Source organism: Corvus kubaryi, unplaced genomic scaffold, assembly GCF_017639235.1.
Source record: "Corvus kubaryi isolate FWS band 111438036 unplaced genomic scaffold, C.kubaryi_AGA036_p1.0 65310, whole genome shotgun sequence".
NCBI classification, from domain to species: Eukaryota; Metazoa; Chordata; class Aves; order Passeriformes; family Corvidae; genus Corvus; species Corvus kubaryi.
This window is the reverse complement of record NW_024581913.1, coordinates 13,549-26,542: the sequence shown is the minus strand read 5'-3', so window position 1 is coordinate 26,542 and position 12,994 is coordinate 13,549. Positions and strand designations below refer to the sequence as shown.

General features: G+C 42.2%; 1 protein-coding gene across 1 annotated transcript in view; it reads right to left on the bottom strand.

Annotated features, from left to right (window-relative positions):
* LOC121673280 (E3 ubiquitin-protein ligase SH3RF3-like) overlaps positions 1-10,660 on the bottom strand; it is a 91,711-nt gene extending 81,051 nt beyond the window's left edge. The window contains exons 1-2 of the mRNA XM_042046467.1: positions 10,349-10,660; positions 3,190-3,285 (exon numbers count right to left, since the gene is read on the bottom strand). Of these exons, the coding sequence (XP_041902401.1) occupies positions 3,190-3,285; positions 10,349-10,645 (393 nt within the window). The 5' untranslated portion in view covers positions 10,646-10,660. The remainder of the gene's footprint in view (positions 1-3,189; positions 3,286-10,348) is intronic.
* Positions 10,661-12,994: the final 2,334 nt, after the last annotated feature.

Below are 12,994 nucleotides of genomic sequence, written 5' to 3'. Positions count from 1 at the left end.
AACTCCTCCTAGCAATGATATGACTTCAAACCATACAGATTATTAACAAGATGTTTATTTCAGGTCAGAAGGCACCTTGAGGATCAATTTGATTATGTTGTGGGTTTTTTTCTGTAGACAAATTAGAACACAAATTATTAGCCCAAATGACTTCTACTGAAGATGAAGGACAGCAACAAGGTAAGAAGAAACAATAGTCCAAACTCTTCCTGACAGAACATATTGTTTGTGACTCATGCTGTAAAAGTGATCATTGTGAGCTGTGAATATTTGTTCCTTATCCAACTGTAGCTTTTCTGAGGTTGGGATAGGGATGACACTACAGAGGCAGGAAAAAGCCTCTCTGCAAAAATGCAAGCACCCTTGCAAAACACTTGTAAGGAATAAAGAGTAAGATCCATGCCATGTTACACTCATATGGCTGTACAGACAACCAAACATAATGCTAAGATAGAGACTTTCTAAAACACTGCAGGGACAGTGTTTTAGGCATATTTTGATGTCTGCTGGTTTTTTGTGCCTCTGCCACCACAGTCTGGCTCTAAAAGCTGTCTTCCTGGGCTTCCTTTACAGCAGTAGTGATCCTGGTGAAGAATTTGCTAACCACCCCTCCTATCACCCATTGCAAAACCTTTTTAAGCACCTGCAAAAGCCTTTAGTGCAAGCACCTGTGTGAAGGGTATGGCAGCACATTGCCAGGACAGTGTTACCAAAGGGGGCCGCAACAAGGATTATATCCACTGTTTGTAGCCCAGGCATGCTAAACCCTGAGATCCTCAAAGTGACCGGCTTGTTTTCTAATGCCCTGGCTTGCATAGCAAGGGTAAGAGCTCTTGTCTGGGCCGTGGGAGCAACTGGGGACATCAGAGCCTGCCAAGCTGGAATAGACTCTGTCCAGAGTGCAAGGCTTAGGATGCCATGTGAAATCCCACACACTTCAGCCAATCAACTGACACAAGTGGAAGGCTACTGTGAGAATTAAACTTTGCTTATTCCACACATTTTGCCAAGATTTTGAAAACCACTTAATGGACTTGGACAGATTTGAGGAGTGTTTTTAGATTCAAGTACTACTTCTTTAATGGATTTATTTTATAAACATCAGCACTGAGATTTTCAAAACTTCTTTGGGACTTGACCTGCTGATTCCTTTCAATTTTTAATGCAAAGTAACATCTGAAGCTGGCAACAGCAACGTAACTGTGGAACTCGAATACTTGCATAAGCTCATCTCATATTCAGAACAAGGCCTTCATCCATCATGTGGATGAAATAGGTGGCCGATATTGTAGTCTGGAGGATCACTTCCCTTTGGCTTTACAAACCACTGCACAAATGTTATGTCCATGGCACCCAAGTACCTCATATGAATAGGCCTTTCAAATCTCCAGATTTCAAATTTATACAGATAAAACATATGTGTGTGTGTATACACACGAATATACACATAAGTGTATATAATTGCACTTATTTTACCTACTCTGTGTGTGTCTGGTACGAATGTATATGCACACAGACATTCCTACTACTTGTGTTCTTGTCCCCTGGTGCTGGCTACCTGGCTGTTTGCACCTCTTTAGAATCTGCAAGCATCGCTGTTCTGATTCCACACAGTGCTACCTCCTGCTCCTCCATGGCCACCCAGCATGTCCTAGTGCTTGGAGAACTTCAGCAAGACATTGCTCATGTTCCCTACAGCTGTTCTTCTAAGGTTGTGAGCCCTTCACCCTTCTAGAGCAGTAATTATGGAGAACAGATACCTAGGAGTGGGAGAAGGATCAGGATACTGCACAGTGCATAGGCAGTGCCAGCCTCCACACGAAACTAGAGCTGGGGAAAGATGGTGAGGCGCAATGGTGGCTGGCTGTGCAGAGGTCCCTAGTTCACTCCTTCTGCAGCAAAATTCAGGACAGTAACACTGCACTTTCCTGGGACAAGAAAAAGAAGGGGAAAAGGATGAAATCTGGGAGAAACCCAGCTTTCTCATTTAATCACAATAAACTGAAAATGTCTCACACACTCAGAACAGAAGAAAACTAGTCATTAACTTATGCAAGGCAGCTGGTTTCCCAGTAATGGCTCCTACACATTCTTGTTTTAATATTGTTGTTCTTGTCAACTGTGGGAATGCAATGTATATTAATGACAGTTTATTCCAAATTGGTCATTGTTGGAGTTAATAATTAGGTAGTCAGGCACTAATTATGTCTGTTTTGTCTCCAATCACTGACTAAGAAATCTGGAGCAGTAATTTCGGAGGCAGGCACCAGAGCCACACACAGTAGAGCAGGCTCTGCTGTGGGCACAAGAGATGCTTCACTACAGAGCAACACCAGACAACATCTGGGAGCAGAGTCAGGGTGATACTGCTCCGAGTACTGAGTGCAGAGTGGCAGCACCTCAGAAAAATACACATGCATGTGGTGCTCATCTGCTCTTTGCACCCCTGGTTCACCCATGAAGGAGGAAGGCTCCTCGAAGGCACTGCCTGGCACCTGGACAACAGAGCTGCACCAGCAGGGCCACCACGGGCCACCACTGCTGGCTGCAGCCCTGGTCCCAAGCAGCATCTGGCTGCAAGGGTACCACCAGCAGGAGGACGGGCAGCAGTGGGAAAAGGTGGCACCACAGGTCTGCTCAGAGGAAGTGAAGTCTCAGCATTTACTCTGAAATAAGACTCCTGTGGAAATTACAACAGAAAATGCTTGCGACAAAGATGGGTCTGGCACACATGGAATGAGAGCTCTTGGGCACATGCGTGGAGGTGTCTGAGCCCCTGCTGGGGCAGGGAACACCCACAGCACCCTCTGAAGGTCTGTGCATTCTGACCACAGCTGAAGCTGCACTGCTGCACTCCACCAGCCCAGAACTCACATCTCTCCTCAGATACGTGCAAGGTATCCCAACTGCAATCATGCCCCGCTATGTTCCCTATGCATTGTGGAAATTACACCAAAGGGGAAGCCTTTAGAAGTAGCTCATGGAACATACTTTGCTGATCACTTTAAATTGAATTGGGTGTACTCCCACAGTGCCTTAGCAGACAGCAACCAAAAAATTCCCTTTTTAGTAATTCTGTTTTAATTTATCCTTCTCATATAAGAATACTTGAGGTTATCCTGCCCTCTGAGGCACAAAACCCCACAAGATGTCAAGACCAGCATCTACCACCATGTGTTCTAAACTTACCTCAACATAGAGGATAGGGAAAATGCCAATCTTGTCACCCAGCATTCCTTCTGCCCAGTTGTCATCCACCCTCCTGATGACTGTCAAAATTTCATCCTAAAATCAGAGATACACGAAATACATAATCAGATATTTTCAGTAGAAAGATGCCAGTTTTTAGTTACCCACATGATAGCTGACAGAGTGAGTACACAGAGGAGGTCATAAGCCAGGTAAAAGCGTTTCCTGAATCCTGGGCTAGCAGCATCCCTGGCCCAGCATCTTATCCCAGGCATCCTATTCAAAGTGCACTGAAGCACCCTGCAGACTGATGCAGCTCATGCTGGCTGTCAGCAGCTCCAAGGGTCTGGCCACAGCAGGTGGGAATAACTAATAACTAATAATAGGTAACTCCTGGCTTCATTAAGGGGAGAGAAGAATGTCTGACCCAAGAGGTCACCTATAAATCACAGGTGAAAACTCCTTAGCATGAAGTTGCCCCTGTGCATCCAAGAGTCAATTTGTGATGCTTGTCTGCTCCAGAAGACAATTCAAAGGGAAGCACCAGTACAGCAAAGGTAGTCCTGGAAACACTTCCAGCAAGGAGCATAAGGAATAGTACAAGGTGCTCAGCAACAAGCCTACATTGCTGACACACTGAATGTCAGCTTTTCTTTACAAAAAAATATTATAAGGTAAAATTGCAAAGCAGATAAAAAGCCAAAGATAACATAGTAAAAACCAAATTGCATCCACCTGTTGGATCAGCTTCAGTTCAGATACTAGTTCATTTCCTAAAACCAATGGCATTTCAATATTATATTTAATCTAGAGGACCTTACAAAAATTTCAGCAGATGATGAACTTCTTTGTGATTATAAAACAAGAGATAAAGCAAAGTACAAACCAAATTCATACTGCTCAAATTTTCTCTTGGTATAGTTCCAACCTAGAACGTACAAGTCATTAGGAAAACTCAAGTGTCTAGAACAAAATCCTGAATTTTCCCAGTTTGAACTACTCAGTTTGTCAAAGGATTTCTGCCACCATCCCTGTCTTCTGGGGTCATCATACTAAACTCAGGCTTGAACTAGCATTGCTTTCTAGAGCAGCTGTGGAAAGCAGCCCTCTCAATGGGGCTCTGCCTGGATGCTCAAATCTCCTATGAGAAAAGGAAGGAGTGGGCTGAGAGAAGCTGGGAAGTCAGCTTTGTTCCCTCACGGCATCCAATCTTCCTCTGCTCCTGTGCAGAAATTTACAAAAAAGAAAAAATCTCTTCCTCCAGAAAGCTGAGACAGGGTTCCCTGCCAATCTCACTTTATTTACACTAGTCACTCTGTGAAAATAAGAGCTACAAATGGTCTACCATACTCCAGGTAACAAGATACTGATGTCCAATGGCCAGGCAAGGGCAACTGTTTTTTTGCAGATACTTCTCACATAGAAAAAACCCCACAAATTCCTGATCCAGGATGTTCAGACCATGGATTTGCATTGATAGAAAAATGACCAGAACAGAGATGTGATGTGATGTACTTTGTAGTTTTTGAACATGTGCATTTCGAACACATGCACTCTGAAATAGTTTAAATGTTTCCTTTGAATTATTCATCTGAATGATCCATTAGGGGAAAGCTCATAGAAACGGCTACAAACTGAGTCCTTCAGCTATTTATTACAGCTGGAAGGATGCAAAAAGAATTTGTGCATTTAATTTCCTGAAGAAACAGACAGTGTTCCCTTCCAAAGCCCTGTCTGCACAGACCATTTTTGATCTGTTTAAAGAACTGACAGTAATGCATCTCTGCAAAGCTTCCACATGCTCTTACAAAAGACCAATTAGCATAAATTTAGAATCTAGGTAAAGGGTGTAAACGAGGAAAAAAAATGACTACCTCACTTCAGGGACCTGCTATGAGTGTTCTTATTTTTATATTTGCTCAGTTCTTTCCTTAAAAGAGTTTTTTAAAAACACAAAATGTGATGGGTCTACACTACATGCACATATATAACCTTACATGTGTGTAAGTGCATACATATGGGTATGAATAGAATCATAGATTTTTCAGGTTACAAAGGACCTCTAAGATCATTGAGTCCAACCATTAACCCAGCACTGTATATAAATGTGTATATATATATGTATGTATTTGCATACACACATAAGAAATTAAGAGAAAAAATTTTAAACTGTAAAACCCCAGAAGCTTTCGACCAGATTTTGTTAGAGGCACTGTGCAATCCCATCCCTGGAGCAGGCTGTACAGACACCTGGCAGGAAAGGTTTATCCTGTGTTTACTTTGCTCAAGGATGGGGTGGGGAATGGCTGACCTTTGAAGATCCCTTTCAACTTCACCTTGTATGGATGCATGAAATTTGGAAGCACTTCCATGCACTGAACTTAGTTCGGCTCAGCCACGTCTGGTTGCTGAATATGGTCATATACGAGAAAAGCATCCTGAGATATGCTGACATTCAAAATGAGTATCTTTGTGGGAGAGCAAAGTGCAAATTCCTGAGAATTCCATTACATAATTAGTTTTAAGAAGGGTGTTGAAAATCTCCAGAATTACAGCAAATCCCAAAAAATCTTTTGAAATTTTTTATTATTAGAAAGTTTCTTTGAATTCGCAGCCAACGACATCATTCTATACAGTGAGCTGGTGAAAGCTTCAACATGAACTGTTTTAGAACCTTATATTAGCTGGATAGCTATTATATTTATATTAGCTACTTATAAATTCCTAGAAAGGTTCCCAAAAGGATCATGAATAGCAAAACGCCACAGATCTCTTGGCATACCACTTCAGCTGTCTGAACTTCACTATTTCACATTGACTAAATTGATTTCCAGGCAGCATAAAGGAATCCAAGCCTCAAATCTCATTTCAAAAGCCAATGGTATCCACTGTAGTTTGGACAAAGATATGTCATGCTCCTTTTATGCCTGTTGCTAGAGCCTTTAATTATTTGCTCTCTCCTTCTTTCTCGAGTTTCTCTCTATTCATCAGGGCTGGATCAGCCTTGTGACAGGCATGTGGGACCTGCAGTTCCAGTTTATAATCATTATCAGAGAAGAAGTCAAAGATAGATCACTTAAAAAGCAATCTGATTGACAGAAAAATGAATCCTCTTCCTGAGAAAGCAGCACAAAATTGTGTCCAATAACAGTCATGATTCACAGCCTGATTTTTATTCTAGTCATTAATGGCCATTAACGATGCAATACAGAGCAGCTGTGCCTGCTATTCTGCAGAGATAACTACTCCATCTAGAGCACTGGGGAGATCTCAGCAATGGCAGGATGGCACCACGTGGTGCTTGGTGAGTCCAGCAACGGCACTTGCCAGCTGACACGAGAATCCCTGTCACCAGCTATTGCCAGGATGGTCCCTCTGTGAACAGCAAATGCTGCTGGAACTGAGTGCTCAGGGGCTGCTCCAGAGCTAGTTACAAGTATTGGATGTTGTTGCAGTGGGGATCCTGCAACACGCATATACCGAACCAGGAGTCCCGTGGAAAGGAAATATATATGGACAGACAGATTCTTGCTAGATGTTTCAGAGATGTTTATTTCTCCAGCCGCATGGCCGGGGCTCTGCCCAGGAACTGTTCCAGTCACGGGACCAAGGGTCCTTCTGCCCGCGCAGGGAACACAAACCAACCAATGGGAACGAGGCTGAGCAGGGGCAGGGAAACCCCGTGTCTGTGCCCTCAGGGCCCCTCTCCCAGGGCTACATGGCAGGGGAGGGACCCCAACAGGATGTGCTGGTTCTAAGATTGGAATGGCTCTTGTTAGACACCACTGTGGGCTAGGAACAAAAGTGTTGGAAAATGAAGGAAACACTTGATGTTACTAAAAATGTGATCAGCAATGAAGCATGATGAACAGTTGATGCTACCTGGACAGGTTTGAGACTCATCTACCAGCGTCACTCAGCCTTCTGATGGCCATGGGAAGATGCATGCAAAGGGTGGTCGAACACCAAAACAAACTCGTGGGCTGAAACTGGACTCAGTGTAAGGCTGGGGTAACTACACGGACAACTACACAACTACTTCAGATTTGCACTGCTATACCTGAGAGCAGAATCCTCTTGCACATGGTTTGTACCAGCGTTCATAGCCCAGAGGAGGACAGATTATTTTTTAAAGCAGCGACAGCAGGATCCCAGGTCCATAGTGTGGTACCACATTAGGAGAGATTAGAAAGCTAAGCCAATAAATATATCCCAAGGGCATGCAATTAGGCTCTGTAGGCCACAGCATGATTGCAACCACACTAGGGAACATCATGAGTAAAACTTCTGAAGCTACTGGAGTTAAACTGGTGCAAAGTTGACACAAGGCTGGAACCAGTTGTTACAGAGAAAAAATAACTGCCTGGTTTGGCTAATCACTGCTGAATGCTGAGGGAAAACATAAAATCTGGGTTGTTCTATCATCTTACAGACAATGCAGAGGAGAGAACAGAGGTGAGACCCTATGCCTGTAAGTATGGTTTATTTGGGAGGAGGACTTGAGGGAGCACAAATGGTGTACAAGAATGACAGATGGGAGCTTTGGTTGTTGCACTGGATACTCAAGACAGATTTTTCTCTGCCCCTCCTGATTTTATTCTTACACATACAAAATTATTACATTTGATCTATCTTTGGCCTTTTATTTGGAGAGTGTTGTATCTACAGGAGATGAAAATGGGTAAATGGCAGAAGTACCCTGCAGCACTGCTCATGAAGATCTGTGTAAAGTAGACTTCATTTCCTTGCAACACACCTCTGGAACAACGGAAAATTTTAATTTTAAAAAACATAGCAAAACAAATTAGTAAGAGGAAACACCAAATATCCTTCCTTTGTTTTCTTTTACTGTACCAATAGATATTCTGAGTGCATAGTAACAAGGGGGATGGGAAAAAGCAAAGCCCAGCAAAAGAGCAACAAAACTTAATGATACAGAAGATCCCTGTGTTTGAGTTTCCTTCTTATAGCTTCTCTTTAGAGGAAAACTCTTCTTTATTATATGTTTATAAGTAAAATCCAATCACAAGTGTCTGATAGCCTTAAATGAGTTGCAGGACACAAATAGGTTATATTAGTTTGAATAAAAAGTATGCCAAGGTAACCCCTCTGCCAGAGGAAGGAACAAATAGCATAAATGAGACTGAGACCTGGTCCAGCATCTTCAGATGCAAACTGAGACATTCAAGTGATGCATATTGCTCAAAGTGACAAATCACATCTACAGCACTGCAGTGCTCAGGGCTCTGTGCAGAGGAACTGACTGCATCAGCAGATAATCTATAATCTGGGCTAAACATGAACCTTCATCAGCACAGGTGACAGCTAAAATTAGCATTGAGAAAACTGATGAAAACATGATGGTAAAGTCCCAAGATGAAAAATAGATTATTCACTGTCGGGGAGAACAATAGGCAGGACATAAAAATTGTTACAAGGTGACAGCGTGTGTAGTGGAAGGAGCTAAAGTAGAAAACAGCAGCAGAAGAGAAACCAACCCCCCTTGGGGAAAACACAGTCATCAGGGATAAAAGGATGCCGACAGTAACACAAGGGGTGAAAACAAGGAAAATTGAGAGATTAAGAGTAGAGCTATACGACAGAAAGAAATGCACCATGTGAGAATGACACTGGACAGCCGAGAAAATGAGAACTATCACTATACAAAGGCAGTTATTGTAAAGGAGGTTTTCTAATCTATGGCACCAAATATATCAAATACAAAAGTGTCTAGGAAAGGACCCGCTCTAACAAAAAAGACCACAACTGCCTGCCATACCTATTAAATTTCTTAAGACTGAGCGAGCAAGGAATATTTTAAGTGGACAAAGAAGATTGCATCTCAGAGAAGACACCAGTGTACCTCTGGGCAGGCAGCGATAAAAACAAGGCACCAGAAAATATATATTTACTGATAAGGTCTCAGAGGTAACTTCTGGCTAACTTTCTGTTAGTGCATGGCTGTTACTTCTCACTAAGCAGCCCACTTTCTCGCAGAGATTCACAGCTCCAGGGAGGCTGGCTAGTTGCAGGGTTTGCAGTGTTTGCAATCAAACACTTCACTTGCTATGGAACAAAAGTGCTTACAAATCCTTTGTTAAATAAATATGAGAAAGTATACAGTCTGGGAAATTGCATTCTGCTGAGAAACACTGCATGAGTGAAAAAGATGTTACATTCGGTGAGAAAATTATATGCTGCAAATAATTCATTCAGCTATAATAAGTAGCTTCAAAAGAGGAGGTCAGTAAAATACTGGTGAAGGATATTTTTATCATCTATTTCATATTCATTTTCAGCATAACTGTTATTACTTTATGTGATACTATAACAGCCGCAGACAGCTGAAATAAAACAGAAAATGGTAATTAACAGGTTCTCCATGGCATTCGCTGCCATAAATTAACAATAGGGGATATACTTTATTTTACTGTGGGTTTCTTGATATCCATGAAACCCATCTAAGGTCAACACAAATTGCTAGGGAAGGGAGGGGGAGGCAAAAAGCAGGTGGGGAGGTGGGGGTGAAAGGGAAAACATGACATTTTAAATCCAAAGGAAATTACTCAGTTTTCAGAAATATCTCAGTTTTCTCTCATTCCAATGGGAATTTATTAAACATTTTGGTTTAAAAAAAAACAAAGACTGTTTTTTAAATGTCTGCTTTTTACTGTCTTTATGTTCTTAAAATAGGAAATACTGTGATGTATTATGATGATAGTGTATTTCAACTGCTAATTGGTGTATGGTATGATGCAATATACATTGTGAAGCTGAATGTAATTTTAGAACACTGGAACATCTGATTCAATAAGGAACATTAAAAGACACATTTCCAATAGGTTTTTTTTCTGAAATTTGAGTCATTCTTGGGGAACATTTCAATGCAGACGAAATGCATGCTTTTTAGAAAAATGTTCTCAGAAAGCGTGCAGCCAGTTCTACTTGTTGAGCTTCACCAGCTTTATACCAGCCTTGCTACTCATGGCTCAAGCTATCTCACAGAGTAGGGTAGGCCAGGCAGGCCAGGAAGACCAGGAAGGTGTCCCACCAGTCCCAGCACCCCTGTGCTCCTGACTCAGCTGCCAGCACCACATGTGCCCCATCACTCCCTACAGATGCAGCTTTCTGAACATTTTTTAAAAACCCATTCCCCTACCTTGGTGAAGGTCAGGCAATCCTTGTCTTGATCTTTATCCTTTATTTCAAAGTCATAAAGTGCTTTGCCCTGAGGTGGAGCTTGTGGGAGGGGCTTGATACACTGGATGTAGCTGGCAGGGAAGAAGCCGTGGTTGCCATTGAGCTCCCCATGGTACCAATTCTCGTCCACCTTGCGCCGCAGAATGATGATGTCCCCCTTGTTAAACTTGAGGTCACCAGGCTCTTTTCCCTCATATGTGTAGAGGGCTTTGCCGTAGGGAAGCTGAGAAACACTCTGGGGAAACAAAATAAACATCTTTAAGCAAACTCCAGCCAGCATGAATATCTTCCTTAGAGTAATTTTTTAGCTAGAAGCAAACTGATCAGCCATGATCATTTACCAAATTACCCCAATGACTGCAGCTGACTGCCACATAATGCTGTCCACTGGATCTCAGGAAAACTAGGATGTATGTGATGGTAAGCCTGAGAAGGCAGGTGTGTTACATCAGAGCAGGCACTGTCCATCTCATGTAGCTCAGCTGAAACCTGCAGTACCTCTTACACCACCATGCGGCATCACTTAATTTGCAAAATATCCTACATAAGCAGAACTACATGTTTAAACAAGTAAACTTGGACATGTCTAAAGGTGAAATATTAGATATTTTGACCTTCAGGGTTGCTTTGGTTTCTGGAGCTCAGAAGAGAGAAAAAACAATACAAGCTTGATGATTCACAGGGTTATAAAAGCTGGCAAATTGATAATTTTTCATTGCATTTGTTTGAGCAACTCGAAACACTTTTGAGTTTGAAGCTTTTTGTTTAGCTTTTGATCCTGTAACCAAATACTCTTATTTCTGTCAAAATCCCCAAGTCTTATGCTACTCACTACAGGCTACTGTAAACAGTGACAATATTCTTTGTTGATTATGAATTAATGTCCTTGTGGAAAAGTAGAATAGGCAGTTCTTTTAGAACTAAAAAGAGCTCTGAGGCTTTCACTCATTAAAAGAATTAAACAAGCTTACTAAAAAATCATGGCCCATGAGAAAAAAAAAGCCTAAAAAGTTCATAGTTTGGTATGATAGAAAAGAGAAACCTATTTGATGGAAGCCACTTGAGTGTGAAGAATTCTTCCCAGAGTTCATTTTGTCCCAGTGAAAGATAGATTAGCTCACCCAGGCTGCAACTGCATCGACGTTTTGGTGGAAGTACTGGTTTATGCAGTCCTTGCCCTCCCTGTCTACTTCCTCCTCTTCTTGCTGAATCCCACAGAGCAGAGGCTAAATAACTGTGTTGGACACAGCTTCCTGCTGCTTTGGTCTTATAACAGCTCTTTAACCCATACTAGAGTAGAAAAGGTGTATTGCTGCATTATCCTATTCCATTTTTCATTTTATTTAATTCAAACTAAGAGTCAGCTTGCAAAGATGTAGCAGCATGTAACACGGGTATGTTAGAGGGGTCCTGTAAAGTCAACCTTCCATAAGAGCCTTTTTTTTTTTTTCCAGAGCTGTATTTACAAAAATGACACGGTTTTCTTTGCATACACATGCCTTTAAGTAGTCTGTTCCCTGCTGTGCATCATGCTTGTCAGTGGGGTGTCCTATAGGGACAATGAAAAAGTAAAGTTATATTTAATAAAACACCCTGGTATTCCCCCAGGTGTTTCTTATGCCTGTACTTCTGGATGACATTCCTGTGCCTAAAATAACACTCAGATGCTTTCCCTGGGAGAAGGTGGAGTGGCCTGACAGCAACACTGCATTTCCAGAAAATGAGATGCTGGGATGACTTTTCACGGTATTTGTTAAAGCCAAGGGTGGAGGCGTTTTTCAATCCCCACGGGTGCAGTAAATGGACTGCTCTGGCGGGGTGGGTTTTATGCTCCTACACCTGCATCTTTCAGCAGGAGGAGGAGAAGCACAGCCTGCTGCCGGCACCTCCGCCCGCTTCTGGGCGCCAGATGGTCACTGAGGCAGGCAGACACCACACTTATCAAAGAGTAACTTTCTTGAACGCACCTTCACAAGCTGGCACTAACCTACTCATTTTTATTTATTAGGAAACGCTTTAGTAGCTGTGCAGGTCTTGGAAAAAAGATCTGTGCGACAGATCTTTCTGCCTACAGGCCACAGTGAAGGAGACAGGCAAACAGGCACAGCTCTTCAGAGCACTGTCCATGCTGTCTGGAGGGGCATTTAATTTCATTCAGACATGTCCTCAGTTCTAACTTTTCTCGTTAGCAATTTGCAGTTCCTCTTTTTCCTCTGTATTCTTCTGCATTTTGCTGTATCTGAATAGAGCTACCCACTTAAAGACCAGGTATTTTGGAAGCACCTTCAAACATAACTAAAATAGCATAAAATCAACAGCCAGCTAACAAAGCATCAAACAGTTTCTGCCAAATCAGTGGCAGCATCCTACTGATATTTTTCTCTCTGCCAGGATGGTTACTTTCCCTGAAAGCAAAGCTTTGCCCCCCCTACCCAGCATTTTAAAGATTAAGCATACAATACCATCAAACTCCTTAGGTAAGGCATAGATTGCATTACTGATTTGAAACTAGAAGAAAAACTCCACATTAAGCTGAAAGACTACAGAGCCTTGTAGTAATTTAGAAATAAAAGGTTCATTACTCTAATTCATGCTGGGAGAAGAC